Source organism: Hyla sarda, chromosome 2 (assembly GCF_029499605.1).
Source record: "Hyla sarda isolate aHylSar1 chromosome 2, aHylSar1.hap1, whole genome shotgun sequence".
In the NCBI taxonomy this organism is placed as follows: Eukaryota; Metazoa; Chordata; class Amphibia; order Anura; family Hylidae; genus Hyla; species Hyla sarda.
In genome coordinates this window covers 77644852-77670061 of record NC_079190.1, presented here as the reverse complement: position 1 = coordinate 77670061, position 25210 = coordinate 77644852, and the positions used below count along the sequence as shown (strand labels likewise).

At 43.7% G+C, this 25210-nt stretch overlaps 1 protein-coding gene across 4 annotated transcripts in view; it reads left to right on the top strand.

The window, feature by feature from the left end:
• The window catches only part of LOC130358644 (inactive dipeptidyl peptidase 10-like), a 186529-nt gene extending 169474 nt beyond the window's left edge, over positions 1 to 17055 (top strand). For 3 of the 4 annotated variants that reach the window (XM_056562173.1, XM_056562172.1, XM_056562174.1), the window contains 4 exons: positions 4850 to 4908; positions 5665 to 5737; positions 8055 to 8128; positions 16167 to 17055. In XM_056562173.1, the coding sequence (XP_056418148.1) occupies positions 4850 to 4908; positions 5665 to 5737; positions 8055 to 8128; positions 16167 to 16283 (323 nt within the window). In that variant the 3' untranslated portion in view covers positions 16284 to 17055. Of the gene's footprint in view, positions 1 to 4849; positions 4909 to 5664; positions 5765 to 8054; positions 8129 to 16166 lie in introns of all 4 variants that reach the window. The other variant, XR_008889594.1, reaches the window with a different exon arrangement.
• Positions 17056 to 25210: the final 8155 nt, after the last annotated feature.

Below are 25210 nucleotides of genomic sequence, written 5' to 3'. Positions count from 1 at the left end.
GTAGCACAGATTCCCACATTAGGTAGCATAGACTCCCCACATTTGGTAGCACAGATTCCCCACATTAGGTAGCAGTTTCCCCACATTAGGTAGCATAGACTCCACACATTTGGTAGTAGTTACCCACCATTAGGCCGCAGGTTCCCCACAATGGGTCAAAGTCTCCCCACATTAGATCGCTGTTTAACCCCCCCCCCCCCCCCACACACACACACACACACACAAAAAACACTTACAACACAGACAGGCACACACACAGAGTCACAGTCACACACACAGAGTCACACACACACAGAGTCACATAGTCACACACAGTCACACACACACACACACACAGTCACACACACAGAGTCACACAGTCACACACAGAGTCACACACAGAAAATAAGGCATACTTGGCACACCAGAAGGCCTCCTACATAATTCCAATACAAGAAATGATTTTGGGCAGGGGTGTAGCGCTCCTGGGTCCCCCTGCAACACACACACACAGTCACATACACACACACACACGCACAGAGTCACACACAGTCACATACATACACACACACACAGAGTCCCACACAGTCACATACATACACACACACACACACACAGAGTCACACACAGACAGTCACACACAGACAGAGATAGCGACAGACAGACACACACACAGAGTCACACACAGACAGTCACACACAGACAGAGATAGCGACAGACAGACACACACACTCACCCATCCAGCGCAGCGCTCCTTCTCTCCTGGCGCCCTGCGAGTGACGTCACTGACGTCCCATGCGGTGGTGCTGACGGACGGGCGCACAGCGGCGATGAAGGCCGGGGGGGGGCAGCTGACGGACGGGCGCACAGCGGAGATGAAGGGCGGGGGCGGGGGGGTGCTGACGGGCGCACAGCACAAGTGAATGCCGGGGGGGGGGGTTTGCTGTCGGACGGGCGCACAACGCAGGTGAAGGGGGGGGGATGGGTGGTGCTGCCGGTCGGGTACAGACGGGGGGTGTCGGTGTAGCTGGGGGGGGGGAGGGTTGCTGCGGAGCGTCTTGGTGTCACCCCATTAGGTTGGTGTCACCCGATGTGGGCTGCACCCCCCGCACCCGGGTCGCAACGCCACTGGATAAGAGAGTGAATTTAGAGACTACAGCCCCTTATATACTAGGGGGGCTGGACTAATCCCATTGATTGCCAAGCCTGGAGGTCCTGTACCCTGTGAACTCTGGGTACATCACATGACAGTATCACATGACCCAGGAAGGTACTATACATTTTATACATTTGTACATTCTTTATATACACTGAACAATATGTACAATACACTTACAATGAATTTATATGAGGCAGGAACCGATGAGTAAGGGGTGAAGTCCTACAGGAGAGCCCTATGGACTGTAGGGACTCTTCCTGAGGGGACTTAAGACAGGAACAGGACAAGGTCCTGTACCGGGACACCACAGAGACCAGAGAGGAATCTCTTTTCTTTCTGTGAGAGATACTTTTCATATTCTTTTCACAAAATTCCCAGTTGTCCATGAATGGTCTATAGGGGCCCTTTTACATGGAGTGATTACTGACCAAAAAGGCATAGTAGCACCAGTGATAATGTGACAAACAAGCAAACTTTTGTTCGTCAGCTGATCACTTTGTTCTGACCTGCTAACAAATAATCGCTTGTCGGCTACAAATCTCCCCGTGTAATAGGGGATATGCGGCTAATAAGTCATGCGAGCAGAGGGCTGCATAAATGATTGTGCGATTGTTTGTGCAGCTCTCCCCACTTGATAGTTGCATAATGTAGTACAGACATGTCATGTATAGTGCAGGATGCATGCCTTTTGCTGTATGTTTTAAGTCTGTCCTACTTAATATGTGTGAAATATTTACAAGATTCTTGTATAGGCTCAGTAAACAAGTGCTGATCTACCAGATAATAGGGCCCTTAGTAGTCTCCACAAGCCTTTTGGTGCACTCTTCAAGGAGAAACCATGGAGTCCCATGCTATACTGTTAATCCTTGCAGAATTGTGACACAAACATATAAACATTACACCATTCATTAAAAAAAATAAAACTGTAATATTTTAGCTGTCTTTGTTTCTTCTTCTTTTTTTTTTTTTTTTTTTATGTTATTCCACCCAGAGCACTGCTCTTGTCCAGGGGATACATACAACTTTAACACTTTAAAAAAAAAAAAAAAAAAAAAAACATTGTTTAAAGGGGTAATCCGGTGCTTAGACATGTTATCCCCTATCCAAAGGATAGGGGATAAGATGCCTGATCGCGGGAGTCCCGCCGCTGGGTACCCGCGGGATCATGCACGTGGCACCCCGTTTGTAATCAGTCCCCGGAGCGTGTTCGCTCCGGGACTGATTACCAGCGACTACAGGGCGGGCAGCGTGTGACGTCACGCCCCCGTGTGATGTCACCCTCCGCCCCTCAATGCAAGCCTACGGGAGGGGGCGTGACATCACACGGGGGTGGGGGCATGACGTCACACGCCGCCCGCCCTGTAGTCGCCAGTAATCAGTCCCGGAGCGAACACGCGTGCATGATCCTGCGGGTCCCCAGCGGCGGGACTCCCACGATCAGGCATCTTATCCTTTGGATAGGGGATAAGATGTCTAAGCACCGGAGTACCCCTTTAAAGGCATAAGTTCACAAGTATAAGGTTAAAGGGGTACTTTGGTGAAAAACTTTTTTTTTTTTAATCAACTGGTGCCAGAAAGTTAAACTGATTTGTAAATTACTTCTATTAAAAAATCTTAATCCTTCCTGTACTTATTAGCTGCTGAATACTACAGCGGAAATTCTTTTCCTTTTGAAACACAGAACTGTCTGCTGACATCACGAGCACAGTGCTCTCTGCTGACATCTCTGTCCATTTTATGAACTGTCCAGAACAGCATATGTTTGCTATGGGGATATCCTTTTACCCTGGACAGTTCCTAAAAATGGACAGAGATGTCAGCAGAGAGCACTGTGCTCGTGATTCAGCAGACAGCTCTGTGTTTCAAAAAGAAAAGAATTTCCTCTGTAGTATTCAGCAGCTAATAAGTACAGGAAGGATTAAGATTTTTTAATAGAAAAAAATTTACAAATATGTTTAACTTTCTGGCACCAGTTGATTTAAAAAAATAAATTAAAAAAAAGTTTTTCACCGGAGTACCCCTTTAAGTTTCCACTTGTTTTTTTTTTCTGGCAGTTTTTGGAATACTGCCACTGAAGTTTTTGAGCCAAAGTCAGACATGGATCCATAAGGGAGGAGAAGTGTAAGTCCTTCATTTATATGTCCTATTCCTTTTGAATACAATTCTGGCTTTGGCTCAAAAACTGCCAGAAAAAAACCCAAGAGGAAACTTAGCCTAAGTGCTAGGGTTGGGTCCTGTGGTCGCCCCCAATGATAAAAAAAATTATGCAGACATGCTGTTCCTTGTGGTTTTCTATTGATAGAGAATGTGAATTTAAAAGCTGTTTTTACAGCTTCGCATTGCATCCTGTTCACACTATGAACACAACATTGCATTACAGATCACAGTCTCTATAAAAAGTATGGAACATTAAAATCTAGCATCCATGACTGGCCTTCATGGACAAGTAGGTGTCCCTCTTGGGACCCACAGATAATTATTGATGCTCTCCCTCTATAATTGAGCAGACGTCTTTCTGACATAGATGCCACCTGTTTTATATATTTTGTACTGCTGATCATTGGCCATGTGCCGTATGTATTTATACCCTAATCGATGTACCTGATGTACTTTTAGCTGATCATAGTCAGGCTTTCACCAATCTAATGTTGATGGCCTATCCCAGTAATAGTGTTGAGCGGCATAGGCCATATTCGAATTTGCGAATATTCGCGAATATATGGCCGAATATTCGTCATATATTCGCGAATATTTGCATATTCGTAATATTTATATTTTCGCACAAGCGAAAATTCGCGAATGCGAAAATTAACATATACAAAATCAGCATAAGCGAAAATTCGCATATACAAATTTTCGCATATACGAAAATTCGCACAGTAGTATTAGAGTCTTCTTTACACCACACAAGCTGGAAGCAGAGAAGGATGATCACTGTGATGTGTACTGTGAAAAAATAAAAATAAAAAAAATAAAACGAATATTCGTAATTACGAATATATAGTGCTATATTCGCGAATATTCGTGAATTCGCGAATATACGATATTCGCAAATAAAATTCGCATTGCGAATATTCACGAGCAACACTACCCAGTAATAGACCATCAATCCTTTTTAAAGGTAGATAACCTTTTTAATATTCATTTACTAAATTATAATAATCTATAGACAGGAATCTTTGAAATGCTCCTGTATCTACAGATTCCTGTTTGATGCTGGTGGTCACAGATTGTGTTTGATGCTGGTGGTCACATATGCTCAGTTCCCTGACCTGGATCCTTGTGTTGGCAGAGTGATTCCTGCTATTATGCAGGGTAGCCACTAAGGGTGGTAGTGCACAGGCAGATCTGTTCCCAATGCGAATGCTGATCAAGAAGATCAGTTTATAGGTGGATTATTATGTGGCCAGGGATGCACCAACCATCTGTGGATGTTTGTTTGGCTCCTTATTTCTATCATTGTTGGCAGCACATCTTATATTACATCTTATATGGTCCTATTTAGCCAATAATCACCCCATGTAATTGGGCTCTAAGGATCAGTGCACTATAGGTGATATTTCCATACTGGCACTGGACACAATATGTGACTGATATGAAAGGGAGATAAGAGAAAACCAATGGGTGCCATAAGTATATAGCAGCATTTTCTTTTTAATTTTTGGAGTTTATATGAACTAATGACATAGTAATTCCATTTTTGCGATGCAGCGGCAGTACTTTCAGAGCGTTACCTGGGGATGCCATCACAAGAAGGTTCAGCTTACATGGTATGTATACTGAGATTAGGAGCATATGTAGAAAAAAATTATTATATATTATTTTTAGATATACTTTTTACACAAAAAAAAATGTGCAGCAGCACTCTATATTTGATAACAAAAGTAAAATCAAAAAGTGTCCCCATTTCACCATGCAGGGGAGGCCTCATTTTCAGATGGGAACCTAACACTCTCACTCTATTCTCCTCTTCTGGGCATTTAAGGGGTACTCCGCTGCTCAGTGTTTGGAACAAACTGTTCCGAACGCTGGAGCCGGCGCTGGGAGCTTGTGATGTCATAGCCCCGCCCCCTCATGACATCACGCCCCACCCCTCAATGCAAGTCTATGGGAGGGGGCGTGACAGCCATCACGGCCCTTCCCATAGACTTGCATTGAGGGGGCGGAGTGTGATGTAATGAGGGGGTGTGGCTATGATGTCACGAGCTCCAAGCACTGGCTCCAGCATTCTGAACATTTTGTTCCAAACGCTGAGCAGCGGAGTACCCTTTTAAGCCTCTAAGTGGGTATATGTTAGCCATGCACCCCTCCCTATCCACACGGAGGTTTTTAAATTGATAGCATACTCCCAGTAAAAGGCTTTATGCTTATGTGTTTTTTAGATATTCTTTTTGATATTCGTCAACAGTGCCCTTAATAACCGACCTCACGTCTGAAACATATATTGCAGTTGTCTGGAGAAAAAAGATTCATTATCGCATGCAAGTGGCCATTATCTTTTCTCTTTTTTGTGTCTGTCTTGCTAGGTGGCCTCTGTATTGAATAACATTCACAGGCTACGGGACCAGCGATTTCTACTGGTCCATGGCACTGCAGATGGTGAGACACCCTCCATGGAATGAACAGGTGCATGTTGGTCCACTTCATTTGAAATGCATTATAATACATGGCATGTGTTTCTTACAGATCAGGAATGCACACACATTGAGGATACCTATTTACACAAATCCATCACCATTTTATACTGAACAATCAAGTATAAAGAAAATAATGTATATCTGCCTGCTGTGGGTTACTGCCCATTTGTGCTTTCAGTAAATAACCCTTCTGGTATGCATGATGGATGGCCAAAGCCTGTGAGAAAGACTAATGTAGAATGCTCTAGAGCTAAACAGCAACGTCATAATGGAAAATGCATGAGCTTTACAGTCTGAAAAATAGGAATCAACGGGATGGAGCCAGTCTAGTGCAACTGGATCCCAGCAATCCAAGAAGTGAAGAGCACAGAGGTGTACGCATGTTCTGCTCATTCTAACAATCAGTGGAGGTCTGACCATTCAGACCCTGATCAATCAAAACTTTAAACATGTCTCTGTGACATGTAAAAAGTTTTGTTAAATACCATTAGCAATTTCAAGGTAAAACTTTATTAAACCAACAGGAACACACAACACCCCTTATAATACTGCTCCTGACCTTTTTCCAGAGAGCATAACCCAATCATAAAATTGACTTTTAAACTGTCCCGCGCTGTATGCTAATGCCCTGTAACTATTCTTTGAGGTGGGCAACGTCAGAGAACTAGTCACGGTCTATGGCTGTAGACATGCCTACTGACACGTAACTGGCAAGCCATTGAGTGTTCTACGTCATTCCCCAGAACTCCAAGTGGATGATGTGGGCCCCTCTGGCTTGTCAGTCACATCTCATTGGCGTGATTACAACCGTGAGACTGTGACTAGTTCTCGGAAGTTGCCCACCCAAATGAATAGCTACATGGCTCCAAGTCAATTTTCTGAACATTGCAGAATCGGCTTGAACTACCCAGGACACAGTCGGGCACAGTATTGTAAGAGGTATTATGTGTTCCTGTTCGTTTAATAAAGTTTTACCTAGCGGCAGGTTCTCTTTAGGCACACTGGGGGAGATTTATCAAAACCTGTCCAAAGGAAAAGTTGCTGAGTTGCCCATAGCAACCAATCAGATCGCTTCTTTCATTTTTCAGAGGCCTTTTCAGAAATGAAAGAAGTGATCTGATAGGTTGCTATGGAGAACTCAGCAACTTTTACTCTAGTCAGGTTTTGATAAATCTCCACCCACTAAGTCTGGGTTCACACTAGCAGCTGTCAGTTCAGGTCATCAGATCCGCGGTCAGGCCAGGACTTGCTCTCAGCTTAAAGGGGTACTCCGCTGCTCAGCGTTTGGAACAAACTGTTTCGAATGCTGGAGCCGGTGTCGGGAGCTTGTGATGTAATAGCCCCGCCCCTTATGACATCATGCCCGACCCCCTCAATGCAAGTCTATGGGAGGGGGCGTGATGACTGTCACGCCCCCTCCCATAGACTTGCATTGAGGGGGCGGGGCGTGACATCATGATGGGGCCAGGCTATGACGTCACAAGCTCCCGGCTCCAGCGTTCAGAACAGTTTGTTCCAAATGCTGAGCAGCGGAGTACCCCTTTAAGCTTTTGTGAAGTCAGCCTTATTGTGCACAAATCTGTATTGCAAAATAAATAAATTAAAATAAAAAGGCTAAAAAAAAAAAAAGCTTCATGATGAAATTCCAATATAATTGATAAATAGCTTATGGCATAAAACCAAATGATTGAACAAAACTGATGGCCTATTCTAGGAGGGAGTCTGATGGCCAAGGGCCTCCGTTTGTTTGCAAAAGCTAATAATGTGTTGTTGATGATATGTCTGTGCGGAATACAATCCGTTTGCATAAAATATATTCTGACATTTTAATAAGATTGCCTGGAAATGATCTGCAATGCATTTTGCTCTGCATGCCTACTCACCATTGGGCCAAAAAGTTATTACTGAATATGAGAGCACCTGATAAATATTTCATTTCATGATAAATTGTAAAACATGAAAAGATGTGAATTTCAGTCCAGTTTAGGGACCATAACTTGAATGCTACATTTGGGAAACAGTAAATAGGTATGCATGCAGTCAGATCTACCAAATCTTTATAATGTATTTCTGTTTATAATATTGTAATACTATATGATTTTCTGTGCTTCCAGGTTATTGTTTATTAATAAGTGATGACTGGGCTGGAATTATTAATACATATTTTATAAATTTAAACTGTTTCTGCTCTTCTCTGGTTCGAAATGTCATTTTTTTATACAAAGTGTGATTTTGATATTGTTTAATAACCATCTATTTCCTTCTGTATCTTTTAAAAGCCAAAGTGCACTTCCAGCATACAGCTGAACTCCTGAACCGTCTGATCCAGGCTGGATCCAATGTCACTAGCAGGGTAAGTCTACATGTGTAGATACACTGAAGTCTATGCTGATCGTTCAAAACTATTTCTTGAGAGGAGAAAATAAAATACATAAATACACAGTTTGTAGCATAAGAAAATAAAGGATAAACACAATTGTGGTGCCTAGGTGGTGCAGGTAATAGTGTAGGGTATGCTGGTATTAATCCTATGTTGTCGTGATGCCAGGATGAAGTTTCCATAGATAAATGGTCCTACCGCCAACAGTCCCAGAAACGGTAGGGAGAAATAATGTCCACAGCAGATATCTGATGAAACCGGAATAAACTTTACTGCATATTTTATGCAACTGCAGGTAACAAAACAGTCTTTGTATAGAGGACCGTAGTTCAGGTTCCTCACAGGTTTGCTGGGAGTTCTGAATACAATGAGCTTTGGTTTGCTAGCCACTGTGCTACTCGTTTAAAGATAATTAAGTTGCAGTAGTCACACAGGATTTTAGTAGTTTTGAGTTGGATGACTCACGGTTTAATGGCTGCGGAAGATAAGGCTTCAGGCCTAGCTTGAATTGATGAAAGTGCTGAGATGTGCTTTCTCTGATAATCCGGAACTAAGAGCGAGAATTTAGTGGCAGCAGCCCCTTATATATCAAGAGAGCTCATTGGTCAGCCAAACCTGTCAGTCCTGACACATGGAACCCTGGGTATATCACATGACCCAAAGGTCCTTCAACCATAGCATAACATATATTAAAGGCACATGACCTCTAAGGTCCTATACATAGGTATCCTATACGAATTAACTATATAAATATATACATTAAATATCACAATATTAAGAGGCGACTAGGGGTTAGCCCTCCAATATCATGGAGGGACTCTGGCTGAGGGGACTCCAGACAAAAGGGACAAGACATGTCCTGTACCGGGACACCACAAATCCCCTTACTTAAAATAAGTCATCCTTGACGAAGGTCCCCAAAGACAGAGGGACAGAATGATAAAGTCCAAAACAGTCCAGTGCATATTTGCAAATGTCCTTAATCAGGCTGTAGATGAAAAGACAAAGAGTCCTTGTGCATTATAGAATGTCCATACAAGCTCTAAAATCAATATAAACAGGATTGTTGGGGATTGGATCACGACCAGGATAGTATAACCTTATCTAGAGATCCTTTTGATATCTACATTTTACTTTACTTTATTATGCATCTATTGACTATGCATGAAATGTAATACCAAACAACATTTGACTGATATTTTATTATTTTTTATTTTCTTGACTGACAAATAGGCTAATATATAACTAGAAGTATGTATATTGACTGACAATAATGCTACTACATATTTTAACAGATCCCACCATTTGTTTGCTTGTTGACATATAACAACTATTTATTATACCACATATTCATTATCGGAGTTATACACTTGGTTCGGATTGGTTTGCCTGAGGCTTTCTGACCAATGCCTTAGCTACTAGGGTCTATTGGTATTACACTCTTACCCCTAGAACTCTGTCTAGATAACACTTACATACTGTTACCTTTCAGGATACGTGAATTTAAGTGAGCTACAGGAGCATCTTCTGGCCAGGTAGAGCATCCTGAACACGTATAGGACAAAAGAAAACACATGTTAGTACATAAACAGTGGTATGGAACTGAGTTATAGCATGTTACAGTCCCTAAGAAATACTTTTTTGTTGTTTTTGTGAGATATGTTTTGGAATTGTGTACTGAAGTTTATTGGAGACTACACTAATGAGCTATGAGATGTACTATGTGTACAATATATTTTATGAGTGCAGTCAGTTTTGATATCTGATAGGAATGTTTCAGTGGGTGCAAGTGAGAGGTAGTAGTAATGTTACTCCCAGAGGAGCTGGGAGGGTACCTTAAAGTGACCACTATAACACCTGAAGAAAATATGCATTTGGTGTACAGGAGACACTTTTATACAATAACACTCTACACAGTGTTGACATTTGATGTCAACTGACATTTTATTTTACACATCATAACAGCAGAACATAAAGATATTTCAGGTACTTTTCTCCTGACAATAAGGTGTACGCTGTTGTACACAAAATATATTACTTTAGGAATATTTACATTAAACAGACACACAAGGATCAACAGTCCACCTGTGTTATGAGTCCATATTTTAACACGGCTGTACCAAGGTCGGGCACACACTTACGAATCTCCCTGAACCAGGAGTCTCTCGGCCAAGGGGCCGGGCAAAAGCTTAGTGGCTGCATTGCTGAACCAGAACTTTCATGGCATAGTCCTGCCAGGCACTTTTCTTTAACAGGTTACAAACAGCGTAGTCTGTTGAAAAACAAAGGTACTGGGTACCAGAGAGTTAATGACAAACAAAAACAGCAGCTCAAAAAGACTTTATAAGGGATTTCTTCTGTATCCCCACACTCGCCTGTCAGGATTATTTCTCCTCTCAGACATATAACAAGGAGAGCGAGGTGGGGACTCTCTTAGAGGGTGAATTGCAGTGTCCCACAAAACATTTGTAAGCGTAGAATGGGAAACGGAGGGATTCACACTCACGACAAAGTAAATGACCGCTGCTGAGGCCGCTGGAACTCCTGTTGGTGCCGGTTGATCCAGCCTCACCTCCTTAAGCGGAGAAGGCCGCGGCACTTTTGTTGGTGCCTGCGGGTCAGGCCAAACCTCCGGGCATGGAGTAGGCCTAGGCACTGCTGAGGTTGGTGCCCGCTGGTTAGGTCAAACCTCCTCAGGGGGGAGTAGGCCTGGGCACTTTTGAGGTTGGTGCCCACTGATTAGGCCAAACCTCCTCAGGGGGAGTAGGCCTGGGCACATCTTCAGACGCTGAGACATCAGAGTTTGATTGCAGATACTTGAGATGCATGATGGGGGTTTTGAATCCCTCTTCTTCCTCGTCGTTGCTAGGCAGCCTCATCGGCCGAATACCATGTGGGTCTACCTCCCAGTCATCCGCCGGAAAATAGGTGAAAGGAAGTTGGGTAGGGTTCTTGGGCCTCGTGACTGCTGCAGCCCATTCACCCCGCAGACTCTGAACAGGGGTATATTTGACAATCTCCCCTCGCTCCAGGGAGTGATATCTCTTGGGTAGATAGTCCCTCTGCACAGCCCTCCTGTTCACTAGGATGGTCCCTCCATGCTTGCAATCCAGGAGGGTACCAAAACCTTTGGTCTTATCAAACTTCAGCACAGAGGCGCGTCGGCGCTCTAAAGGTGCTTCACCCTCTCGGGGGTAGCCCAACTTCCTTATATATAGGGCCTCCAACTTTTTAGTTTCACATTGCTGCTCTTCCCTCACTTCATAGGGGAGATACTTTGGCCCATACCGCTCCCTGTGCTCAGCTCTCAATTTTTCCATGATGTCATTAATTTCAGCCTCCCTGCGGGCCCTTTCTCTCTGCGCTGTGGGAACCGGTGGATGGGACTTCCCTGGCAGGGGAAGAACATGGTCCCACATGTACTCGATCAGCTCAGGCTCATCACCAAATACCCACTTCGGAAAAGGGGGTGAGCGCGGGCGTGCACTCGGCAGGGTGACCCGGGACAAGGGGGTCTCTGGCTCTGGGCTGGATGAAGAGTACAACGCGGCTTCCGCCGGGGTACACACATCTGATTCCTCCGTTGGGATCTCGGCCCAGGACCCCCCATATCCGATGGTGAGGGGACAGTCTCACCGGTGATGCCGCGTGCGATGTCCCAGGTTATCCACCTTTCGGGATAGCCGACGACTTGTCGTCCTCAGGCAGCGGTGGTAGGTTGTAGGTTCCCTCGGCGCTGATGGACAACTGCTGCAAGCGATCGGCCAAGTCTTGAAAAAGTTGCGCCGCGGCAATTTTTCGCTGTTTGGGTGCCATCTTGATACTCTCCTCACATGTAGCACTGTGCTCCACCATGTCTGTACTCCTTGCTTCCATCTCCAGACTGAAGAGGTCGCACTGCGGGGCTTCTTTTATGTCCTACCTCCAACCGTCCCAGAAACGGTAGGGAGAAATAATTGAATGTCCACAGCAAATATCTGATGAAACCGGAATAAAGTTTACTGCATATTTTATGCAACTGCAGTTAACAAAACAGTCTTTGTTTGGAGGAGGTAGTTCAGGTTGCTCACAGGTTTGCTGGGACTTTGGAATACAGTGAGCTTTGGTTTGCTAGCCACTGTGCTACTGACTTGAAGATAATTGAGTTGCAGTAGTCACACAAGATTTAAGTAGTTTTGAGTTGGATGAATCACGGTTTAGTGGCTGCGGAAGATAAGGCTTCAGGCCTAGCTTGAATTGATGAATGTGCTGAGATGTGCTTTCTCTGATAATCCGGAACTAAGAGCAAGAATTTAGTGGCAGCAGCCCCTTATATATCAAGAGGGAAGGACAAAGCTCATTGGTCAGCCAAACCTGTCAGTCCTGACTCATGGAACCCTGGGTATATCACATGACCCAAAGGTCCTTAAACCATAGCAGAACATATTTTAAAGGCATGTGACCTCTAAGGTCCTATACATAGGTATCCTATACGGATTAAATATATCAATATATACATTAAATATCACAATATTAAGAGGCGGACTCCATTAACATGGAGGGACTCTGGCTGAGGGGACTCCAGACAAAAGGGTCAGGACATGTCCTGTACCGGGACACCACACAATACATACACAAATCCTACATTATCTATACTGTAAACATAGGCGTGCACACAGGGTGTGTCGGGGGTGCCTGGGCAGACCCTAACCAAGGCTCAAACTTGAGGCTCTATCACCTGCTGGATGCTCAGTGGCGGATCCTGGGGGGGATCCGCCACTGAGCAGCCAGCAGGGGGCCCCATCACATTCGGGACATCCCTGTGTCCCGAAAGATCTTTTTTGGGACACAAGGATGTCCCGGTTACCTTTCTGCGTCCCCGCGTTAACTTTAACAACGCAGGGACGTAGGAGGTAGCGCACGCAGGGACGTCACTGACTAATGTGGGGGAACTATACAAAAATATAAAATTCTATTAGTCTGATCCCTATAACTCTTATTTTTCTGTTTATGGAGAAATATGAGGGTCATTTTTGCGCTGTGATTTGTAGTTTTTATCGGTACCATTTTTGTTTTGATGGGACTTTTCAATTGCTTTTTAGATATTTTTTATGGTATTTGACGTGACCAAAAATTTGTAAATCTGGTTAGTGCACTATTACGACTTTTGGGGTCCCACTTTTGATTTTGCCCAGGGCCACGCTAAGCCTAAAACCGGCCCTGCTAGGACAGACATGCTCCTCCTCCAGACCTCCCCTGTAGCATGCGTGGTGCATTCCATGACCTCACGTGGAGGCGGAGTCACGGAAACGCAAGGGTGAGGGCGACGCGGCCATGAAAACAGCTATTGTTTGTTTATTTTATATATAGTTTTCAGATTTTTTTTTTTCCTCAGCCATGTACACAGAGTTTATTTCTTCTGCCTTCATGCTGCATTTTTATTTCATTTACTCATTCGTTCAGCCTCAGTCAGACCCATCTGTGTCACATATTAAAGGGGCAAATGGCTACCTACTGAGTTCAGATTCAAATACAGATTGTTCTGATTTATTGTTTTAAACTTGCATGATACTACATATTGTTCACACAGAGCAACTGACCTGGGCTGGTTTACTGAGTGCAATTCAGAAAGAGATATATATATATATATATATATATATATATATATATATATATACGCACACACGCGGCGTGAGTTTGTGCTTAAGGGTGCACATCCCAATGCAATAGGCTGTGCTGTGCACGCCTATGACTGTTAATACTGATATGCTGCTGATCCATATTTAGCATAGAATACTTATGTGAAATTGTACCCCTCAGTTGATGTTGTCCAGTGACTTAAAGCTCAGAGTTAAAATACTTTTATTTACTGTTTTCATACACTTTCTGCACACGGTCCACTTTCTGTGCACAATACACATTTTTGCACATGGTCTACCTTTTGCACACTGTCGACCTTTTGCACACTGTCCACCTCCTTTACACAATACACCTTTTGCACATGGTTCACATTTTGCACATGGTCCACTTTTTGCACACGGTTCACCTTTTGTACAATACACTAATTCTACACATGCTTCTCCTTTTTGCACACAGTCCAACTTCTGCACACCTCAAGGCACTGTATATGGGGAGCTAACCACCTTTATTGGATTATCTCCCAGACTCCCTGTCACCTGTATTGTCTTTACTGACCCTTCCCCTGTGATGTCCTTCCTATAAAAGAAGACACTTGTTCCACAATAAAGAGTTCTGATTTTATACATGTAGACTGGTGTTGCCTGGTTCTTTGGGTACAAGGATTCAATAATCTCTAGTTCTGCCTGGGGATATTGCCTGTGATATGCTGGGGCTTGTCATCCGGAAGGAGAAGTCACTTTTGGCGGAGTCAGTCTGTCACACCAGTGTCCTCCGGTGTCTGTCATTTCCAGCAGGTGTCACCTGCCAGGTATGATGTGGGCACAGGAAGCAGTTGGGCTAGAGGTAGATGCCAGGACGAAATTCTCAGTCGCCATGGTGACCTGGCACCCTGATCTAAAGACTATGTACACTTTCAAATATAGTGCAGTGCAGTGCCTATTTCTGTTTGAGCTTTGTTTGTTCTGTACACTTTCAAATCCAATTTGTTTCCATTGTTCTATTGCCTCCAGCATTAAAAATATAGCAACTTTGCAAATATTCTTAATTATAAAGAATTCCTATCATATTGTCTTAAAACTTCTATTCAGACCTGTCTCTACAAAGTAAGAAAGAACAAACAAACCAGTAGTCTAATATTGCAGTGATATTCCATCCATCTGTCCCCTTATACTTTTGAGCTATAGACTGTAAGTTGGTGAGACAGATAGGTGGCAGTATGACTGCAGGATCAGACTACAGAGGGGTTTGTTTGTAGTCTGTTACCATGACGCATAGGTTTGAAATTGAATTACTTTAATTTTATAGGGGTACTCCGGCCCTAAGACATCTAATCCCCTATCCTATACCCCCGCAATCTTGCATTCAGCACCCACCTTGGACAGTTCTTAAAATGGACAGAGATGTCAGCAGAGAGCACTGTGCTCATGATGTCTGCAGAGAGCAGAAGTAATTTACAAATTTGTTTCACTTTCTGGCACCAGTCGATTAAAAAACAAAAAAAAAGTTTTCCACCGGAGTACCCCTTTAAAAAAAAGAGGTCCTTTTATTTGAGAATGTGCAGAATTTTTTTAAGTAAGTAGAAGGTGTCCTGCCCATGAGAAATACAAGGTATGACCAGGTGAGGTTCCGTGAAGACTCAAGAAATACTGGTGGTAATAATAATAATAATATTAAAGGGGTATTCCGGGCAAAAAAATGTATCCCCTATCCAAAGGATAGGGGATAAGGTTTCTGATCGCGGGGGCCCCGCTGCTAAGACCCTCCACGATCTCCCTGCAGCAGCCGCATTCTATGCGGGGACTGCGTCTCTAGTTTCAGAAGCCTCTGGGTTTCTGGGACTGGGGACGTGACGTCACGCCAAGCCCCCTCCATTCATGTCTATAGGAGGGGGCATGACGGCTGTCATGTCCCCTCCCATAGACATGAATGGCGGGGGCGTGGTGTGACATCACGTCCCCAGTCCTGGAAACCTACAGGTTTCCGAAACTGGAGATTCAGCACCCATATAGAATGCGGGTGCTGCAGGGAGATCGCGGGGGGTCTCAGCAGCGGGGCCCCCGCGATCAGACACCTTATCCCCTATCCTTTGGATAGGGTATAAAAAATTTTTTCCTGGAATACCCCTTTAATAATAATTATTTTATTTATATAGCGCCAACAGATTCCGGTGTAAAAGTAAAGACAAGTATCAGACATTACAATATAACACACTAAATATTCAGCCAGGAGGAGTGAGGGCCCTGCATGTGAGAGCTTACAGACTATGAGGGATGGGGCTGAGACAAAAGGCAGAAAGTGCTTTATTGATACAATGGTCCAGCCATGTTTTTTATACCCAGTTGCATACAGGAGGGTTCTAAAATAAGTTCTTTTTTTTTTCTCTTGCTCCTAGATTTATCCTGATGAAGACCATTTCTTCCTGTCGAAGAGCAGCCAACAGCACCTGAACCTGTCACTTGTGTCCTATCTGCAGAGCTGCCTTCAGAGCGGAGGAATCGGAGACCAGTGAGTGCCGACTCGGTGACACTCACATAGAGCACAACATGGGGATGGTCTACAAGAAGCCAGAATGAACATTGATAGATGTCTCTGCGGAGAACCTTGGAGGCCAAAATCATCTCAGAATTTAAGAATGAACTTGTGACCATATCAACTCTCAGACTCATCTTGGTTGAAGCATTTTTGAAGATAGAGACTATAAAGTAATTACATAATAAATATCATCACTTCTACCTAAAGCTGGCCATACACACAAGATAGACTTTTGACCTACAGATATCTTCCAGAAACATGTAGCTCATGCAACTCAGCTCATCCCAGCATGCTTGTTTATTTCAACAGGAACGGGGAGGCAATTCTTGCAGTGACTTATTTAAAAAAAAAAAAAAAAAATCTTACATGGCGAATCCTCTTTTAACCCCAACATTTGGCTTTAGGAGGCTTCTGTAAGCATTAGTTGGAAGAATCCACCATACATTGTTACCTATGGGTGGCATTACACTATCTTGGGTACAAAACTTTGCAAAGGTTGTTACGGTAGCTGAATTAAACTGTTGTGCTCTTCTCTAAATCTAGAGGGCAGCAAAGCGCCACTCCGTATGTATGCATCTTGAATGGGAATTTATTCTATTTGTGGATATCTAATGAAGTGTTTTTCTTCTTTTAGATATATATATTTTGTGCATGTAAAGCAAGCTGTTTATTACCTGTACATTTGTTTTGCACTGGAAAAACTGTAATAAACTAAAGCCATACCTTGTACAAAGTCCTATAGCCTGTTGTAATCACATATTGTAGTCATTTGCAGAGATTGTCAGTAATGTAGAAAGGTAAACTCCTGGTTAGATTCTTAGGGGTGCCCTGTTGTGGGACAGGGGAGAGAGGGCTTTAGGCTTAGGCTGCTTTCACACTATGAAGTTCACCCGTTAATAAACATACGTTTGAAAAATAATTATTAATGCCCTGTAAACAACCCCATTCAAGTCAATGGGTTTTTTCGTTTACCCTTTATCACCCGTTATAGCCCATCATGACTAAAGGGCATTAGTTGTTGCACAAATTTTTCGCCCGTCACAAGAAACGGGTAAATTAACGGACGTTATATTTAACATTGAAGTCTATGGCCAACAGACTTTAGTAAATACAACCGTTAATGCCCATTATTATAACTGACGTTATTTTTACTGAGCATGCTCAGAAGTGACATCAGCAGACTCCTGCAGTGCTGAGGGACTACTACTACTCCCATATGGAACAGACTTGTTTCCATGATGGGAGTAGTAATTCCCCACTGCAGGAGTCTGCCTGTGGCTGGGGAGGTTACATTACTGTTTGTACTACTACTACTCTGTTCCATGACGGGGGTTGTAGTACAGGGGCTGAGGGATTGATCTCACCGGGTCTCACTTCTGACACCCGATGCGATCAGAAGTTATTAAGCCGGGGAGCAGGCGGCATACTCCGCAACCCTGCGATCACAATGTATTCTTTAAAAACATTGTCCATTTTAAAAACCCCACTGGGATCCCTGAATGGCTCCTCAGTACCGACCATTCAGGGCTCCCCGCGGGGAAAATAAAAATGAAAGTAAAAAATATATCGTGATCGCAGGGTTGCGGACCATCCCACCCGCTCCCCTGCTTAATAACTTCTGATCGGATAGGGTGTCAGAAGTGAGACCAAGTACGATCAATCCCTCAGCCCTTGTACTACAACCCCCATCATGGAACAAACTCTGTAGTAGAACAAACACTAATGTAACCTCCCCAGCCACCAGCAGACTCCCGCAGCCGAGGAACTACTACTCCCATCATGGAAACAAGTCTGTTCCATGATGGGAGTAGTAGTAGTCCTGGCTGTGGAAGTCTGTAAGCAGAGGTGTTAAAACGTCCGTACATGACGGATGTTATAACGGGTCTTAATGGATGAATAGCCGTTAGCATCCATTATTAAACGTCCGTTAACAATACATTATAACGTACATTTATTAACGGGTAAACTTAATAGTGTGAAAGCAGCCTTACCCTCACAACATCCATAACCAGGCCAGTCCAGTTGCAGTGTTCTCTCACTGCATTCACCAGATATCTGGACTTTGTGCTTGTCTCTCGAATTCTGCTTGCAGGTCTTTCTCTCCGAGCGGGTGCTGTTCTCTGTTAAGCAAGGTCTCTCAGCTCCTCCTCAGCACATTCTCCCTCTGGTGCACAACACCTGTGTGATGTCAAAATCATGTGACCTGTGTCTCAACCAATGCTGAATCATCTCTCCTAAAATGGCTGCTGATGTTTAGTCCTGAGAAGAGACGTTTAAGGGGGGATATGATAAACGTATATAAGTATATTAATGGCCCATACAAAAAATATGGAGAAAAACTGTTCCAGGTCAAACCCCCCCAAAGGACGAGGGGGCACTCCCTCCGTCTGGAGAAAAAAAAGTTTAGTCTCAAGGGGCGACACACCTTCTTTACCATGAGAACTGTGAACTTATGGAACAGTCTACCTCAGGAACTGGTCACAGCAGGAAAAATTAACAGCTTTAAAACAGGATTAGATACATTCCTGGAACAAAATATCATTAATGCTTATGAAGAAATATAAAATCCCATCCCTTCCCCAATATCACGCCACACCCCTACCCTTCAATTCCCTGGTTGAACTTGATGGACATTCGACCGTACTAACTATGTAACTATGTAACAATTTTGCCTTCAGTAAAATTGCTTAGTTCATTTGTGATTGTAGTCCACCATCTACTGGAAATTTTTAGGTACTACAGCAGTAATATCACATGCATTTTACATATGCATTTTACAGTAGGCCCGATGAATATAGACAACAATAGTTTGGTGCTCCCCCAGTGACATGAATGGATGAGGTTTCTGGGAATACTCTGGAACCTGTCCAGAGATCATTTTACATGGAGGGGATGATAAAATGTGATGATAAGGAGGACAGTGTTGGAAAGTGATCTGTACAGAAAAGGAAGTCTTAGCAAGACTTCTATATTATTTTATATATCATATAGATAGCAAAATGAGAAATTAGAAAAAAACTCACAAAAAATTATAGAAAATTTTGTCTAACATAAAAACATGATTTCAACAATAGATTATTTTCTGAATGTACCTTCCCTTTTGAGTAAGCAACTGTTTTGAATGTTTTTTCATCCCTTTTAAAAAAATTTTACATTACAGTGGTGCCTCAACATATGATGGTAATTGGTTCTGGGAGGACCATTGTATGTTGAAACCATCATATGTTGAGTACATATGTCTATGGAAAACTGGTAATTGGTTCCGGAGCCCCGAGACCATCATAGGTTGAGTACATATCTCTATGGAAAACTGGTAATTGGTTCCTGAGTCGTGATCTAAAGTTTTATCGGTACCATTTTTGTTTTGATCAGACTTTTTGATCACTTTTTATAATTTTTTATGGTATAAAAAGTGACCAGAAATATGCTATTTTGGACATTGGAATTTTTTTTGCATGTACGCCATTGACCATGTGGTTTAATTAATGATATATTTTATAGGTCGGACATTTACGCACGCGGCGATACCACATATCTTTATTTTTATTATGCTTATATATTTTTTATATGAAATTTGGAAGGAAGGGGTTAATGTGTTTTTTTTTTTACACTTTTAGGAGGAATCATTGGGTTCCTCATACAGAGCATTATGGTTGCATGGAACCATATTGATCTGTGTGCTCTGTGCTCGATTGATAAAGCCTGGCCCTGCCAGGCTTTATCATTCAGAGCACAGCAGCCGGCAGCATGGAAGCAGAGGGGGGGGCGATCCACCCCACTGGACCACCAGGAAGCGTTCACAGCTTCCTTTAGATGCCTCTGTCAGCTTTGACAGCGGCGATCTAAAGGGTTAATAGCCGGCCGCGGCGATTGCTGCAGGAATCAGCTGAGGGCCGGCCGGTATGGCGCGGGCTCCAGTCGTTAACAGGTTAAGGGATTCGGGGGTTAATGTGCATGGGGGTTAATGCGCAGAGAGGACTCACCACTCGGCCCGCAGCAGACAGTCACGAAGTGAATCTATGTGTAACGCGACAATGGCATGTGACCAAGGGCGGACACAGACAGCAGAGGGCCCCTGTGCAAAAAATGTGCCTGGGCCCCCCCCCCCCCCCCCCCCTCCACCCCCAACACAGATGAACATATAAATGCAAATAAATCTATGCTGCCTAAAGGGGGGCTCCAAATCTATGCTGCCTAAAGGGGGGCTCTAAATCTATGCTGTAGATATAGGGCTCCCCTTTAGGCAGCATAGATTTAGATCCCCTTTAGGCAGCATAGATTTAGAGCCCCCCTTTAGGCAGCATAGATTTAGATCCCCCATTAAGCAGCATAGATTTAGAGCCCCCCCTTAGGCTCTGCTGCCTAAAGGGGATCTAAATCTATGCTGCCTAAAGGGGGGCTCTAAATCTATGCTGCCTAAAGGGGGATCTAAATCTATGCTGCCTAAAGGGGAGCCCTATATCTACAGCATAGATTTAGAGCCCCCCTTTAGGCAGCATAGTTTTAGAGCCCCCCTTTAGGCAGCATAGTTTTAGAGCCCCCCTTTAGGCAGCATAGCTTTAGAGCCCCCCTTTAGGCAGCATAGATTTAGAGCCCCCCTTTAGGCAGAATAGATTTAGAGCCCTCCTTTAAGCTATGCTGCCTAAAGGGGGGCTCTAAATATCTGCTGCCTAAAGGGGATCTAAATCTATGCTGCCTAAAGGGGGGCTCTAAATCTATGTTGTAGATTTAGAGCCCCCCTTTAGGCAGCATAGCTTTAGATCCCCTTTAGGCAGCAGATATTTAGAGCCCCCACATCAGGCACTGGCAGCATACTTACATCTGCTGGCGGGTCGCGGGATGTGGGGACTTCTTGGAGGTGCGCGCTATAAGTGATGTGTGCACGTCATCGCATGTGCCGCGCAGGAAGTCGGCGTAGCGGCGCAGCGCTTGCAATGACGACACTACGCGCACCTCCGCCAGGAAGTACCCGCATCCAGTGACCCGCAGGCAGATGTAAGTAGCCATTAGCAGAAATCCTCTGCCCGGCGCCCCGGGACTGCATGTCCCGGGCGTCGGGACACAAGAGCAGGGCTGCCATCAGAAATTTTTGGGCCCCTTACACAGCTCAGGCCTGGGCCCCCTGGACACCCCTCACAGTACCGCCAATTGCACATATCGCGTTGCATGTCCTACGACGTATAACCTGATACCAGTATCAGCATTACAAATTGGGCTGCTACCCCCATGCATTCTCCCCCTTGATCAACCTCCTCTGCCATTTCAACCACTCCCCACTGTGCTATGTCATTTGCCCCCCCCCTGATCCTCCCCTGCCACTTTATTTCCACTCTCTGATCCCCCTGCCACTTTATTCCTCCCCCGATCCCCCCTGCCACTTTATTCCTCCCCCAATCCCCCCCCCCCCTGCCACTTTATTCCTCCCCCGATCCCCCCTGCCACTTTATTCCTCCCCCGATCCCCCCCCTGCCACTTTATTCCTCCCCCGATCCCCCCTGCCACTTTATCCCCCCCCCCCCCGCCACTTTATTCAGAGATAATGGGGAAGAATTATCAGATCCTGTGCAGAGGGAAAGTGGAGCAGTTGTAGATCGTTTCTTAAATTTTTCAGATGCCTTTAAAAAAAAAAAAAAAAAAAAAGGAACAATCTGGTTGCTATGGGCAACTGCTCCACTTTCCCTCTGCACAGGATTTGATAAATCTCCCCCATTATCTGTGAATTTCATGTGTTGTGGCCTCTGTGATTACTTGTGGTTTTCTCCTGATGCCTCATATACAGGTTTATAATTTGGTTGGTGCTAACAAAATAAACTTTTAGCGATATGTGGACCCTTTTTTTGTTTTGTTTTGGAGTTTTACCCTTACAGTTACAGTCGGCTCAGTCCAGATCCGCCAGATATTGTGGCAGCAGTGGTGGTCGGTCACAGGGGGCTCAGTCATGATATTTATACCACTTGTGTATTACAGCCAGAATACTTTTCATTTTACACTTTCAGACCTATATGACGCTTGTTACTTTTTGAGCCACCAATTTTACTTTGTAATGGCATCAATCATGCTACCATGAAATACACAGTAAAAAAAACGCCATTTTGCAACTTTTGGGGGCTTCCGTTTATACAAAAAGTAGTATACTGAAAATCCTCCTCTTCTGACCCCTATAACTTTAGCATTTCTCCATATACTGGGATGTCTGAGGGCTCATCTTTTGAGCTTTGACCCGTAGTTTTTACTGGTCCCATTTTTGTTTTGATGCGACTTTTCGATCGCTTTTTTGTTAATTTTTTTTTAATGGTATATGAAATTACTAAAAATTAGCAATTGTGGACTTTGGTATTTTTTAACAATTATGCCATTGACCGTGTGGGATAATTAACGTTATATTGGAATAGTTTGGACATTTATTTATTGATTCTTAAATCAATAAATGTGGTGGGAGTGCTAAATGCAGTGTGTGGGAATTATATAGTGCAGTGTTTTCCAAACAATGTATCTCCAGCTGTTGTAAAACTACAACTCCCAGCATGCCCAGACAGCTGTTGGCTTTCTAGGCATACTGGGAGTTGTAGTTTTGTAACAGCTGGAGGCACACTGTTTGGAAAACACAGACATAGTAATTTGTGTGTGAGTATGTAGTATAGGTTACCTTCACATGATACACATTCCCCTATACAGGAACTTCTTCCTGGGCCTCCATTGCATATTAGTCAGGCTCCTCCCACCCATGTGACTGATCACATGGTAATGACATCACCAAAGGTCCTCTGCCTCCCATACACAGCCCGATGTTCGGCAGTTATCCTCCATTGTGCTGCTGTCGTCTGTAAGAGCCTTATCCAGAGAGGAGAGGACAGATGGCAGGAAGTATTTTGCAGCTGCCAGTGAAAGCAGGAGGCTGCTGCTTAAACAGCAGTATTCAGTGCTGGGGCTGCTGCAGGGGGGTGCTGCTGGGAGATGGGGCCCCTTACTGGAGTACTGGCTGTACCAGTGGCGTTGCTAGGGTTGGTGTCACCCGGTGCAGTAGAAAATGGTGTCACCCCATACCTCCCCCCCCCCTCAGTAAGTTTTTAGCCTGTTGTGACAGACATCACTGTTGTAGCGCATTGTGAGAAATTCCAGTATAATAATCAGATATACCAGTTGCCACAGAATAGGAAAGTGTTAAAGAAGTTTTCACCATTTAAATATACAGCTCCCAGAATTACTTAAAGGGGTACTCCACTGGAAAACATTTACTTTTATATCAACTGGTGCCAGAAAGTTAAACAGATTTTTAAATTACTTCTATTTAAAATCTTAATACTTACAGTACTTATAAGCTGGTGTATGCTCCACAGGAAGTTGCGTAGTTCTTTCCAATCTGACCACAGTGCTATTTGCTGACACCTCTGTCCATGTCAGGAACTGTCCAGAGCAGGATAGGTTTGCTATGGGGATTTGCTCCTACTATGGACAGTTCTTGACATGGACAGAGGTGTCAGCACAGAGCACTGTGGTCAGACAGAAAAGAAATTAAAAAAGAAAATAACTTCCTGTGAATCGCTTATACAGCAGCTAATAAGTACTGGAAGGATTAAGATTTTTAAATAGAAGTAATTTACAAATCTGTTTAACTTTGTAGCACCAGTTGATTAAAAAAAAAATTTTGCCAGTAGAGTACCCCTTTATGCAGTGGTGAGGTTATGCTGGGAGTTGTAGTTTCACTTACCATAACTGTAGAACTGACAAGCGACTACAGCTCTGATAGGACACAGAGAGGAGAATGTACAATGATATCAGTGACGTCTTCTCTATAGTCTTCCCTTATCTAATTCAGATGGTACATACCGCCTGGTCCAGCTAAAACTTATTTCTGTAGAATGTGACGCCCAGACGTCTCCTCACTATGTCAGCGCATTCTCATCCTCTATATGAAAACAATTATTATTATAAACCTGCCAGACATTGTATCCTCTAAATATAATACTACTATACACTATACTCTTTGATTATAAACCTTCCATACACCATACCCACTGAATATAATAATACCACACACTGTACATTCTGAATATAATACCAACACATACTGTACACTCTGAATATAAATCTGCCACATACTGTACCCCTGAATATAATACTATCACATACTGTACCCTCTGAATATAATACTACCATATACTGTACCCTCTGAATATAATACTACCATATACTGTACCCTCTGAATATTAATCTGCCACATACTGTACCCCTGAATATAATACTATCACATACTGTACCCCTGAATATAATACTATCACATACTGTACCCTCTGAATATAATACCAACACATACTGTACACTCTGAATATATTACTACCACCCACTGCGCCCTCTGAATATAATACTTAGAGATGAGCAAACTACAGTAAATTCAACTAGTCACAAACTTCTCGGCTCGGCAGTTGATGGCTTTTCCTGCATAAATTAGTTCAGCTTTCCGGTGCTCCGGTGGGCTGGAAAAGGTGGATACAGTCCTAGGAGACTCTTTCCTAGGACTGTATCCACCTTTTCCAGCCCACCGGAGCACCTGAAGGCTGAACTAATTTACGCAGGATAAGTCATCAACTGCTGAGCCGACAAGTTCGTGACGAATCAAATTTACTGTAAGTTCGCTCATCTCTAATAATACTACCACAAACTGCGCCCTCTGAATATAATACTACCACCCACTGCACCCTCTGAATATAATACTACCACAAACTGCGCCCTCTGAATATAATACTACCACAAACTGCGCCCTCTGAATATAATACTACCACCCACTGTGCCCTATGAATATAACACTACCACAAACTACGCCCTCTGAATATAACGTTGCCATACAGTGCACCCTCTGAATATAATACCACAACCGCAGTAACACCCCTCAACATCCATTAGCTG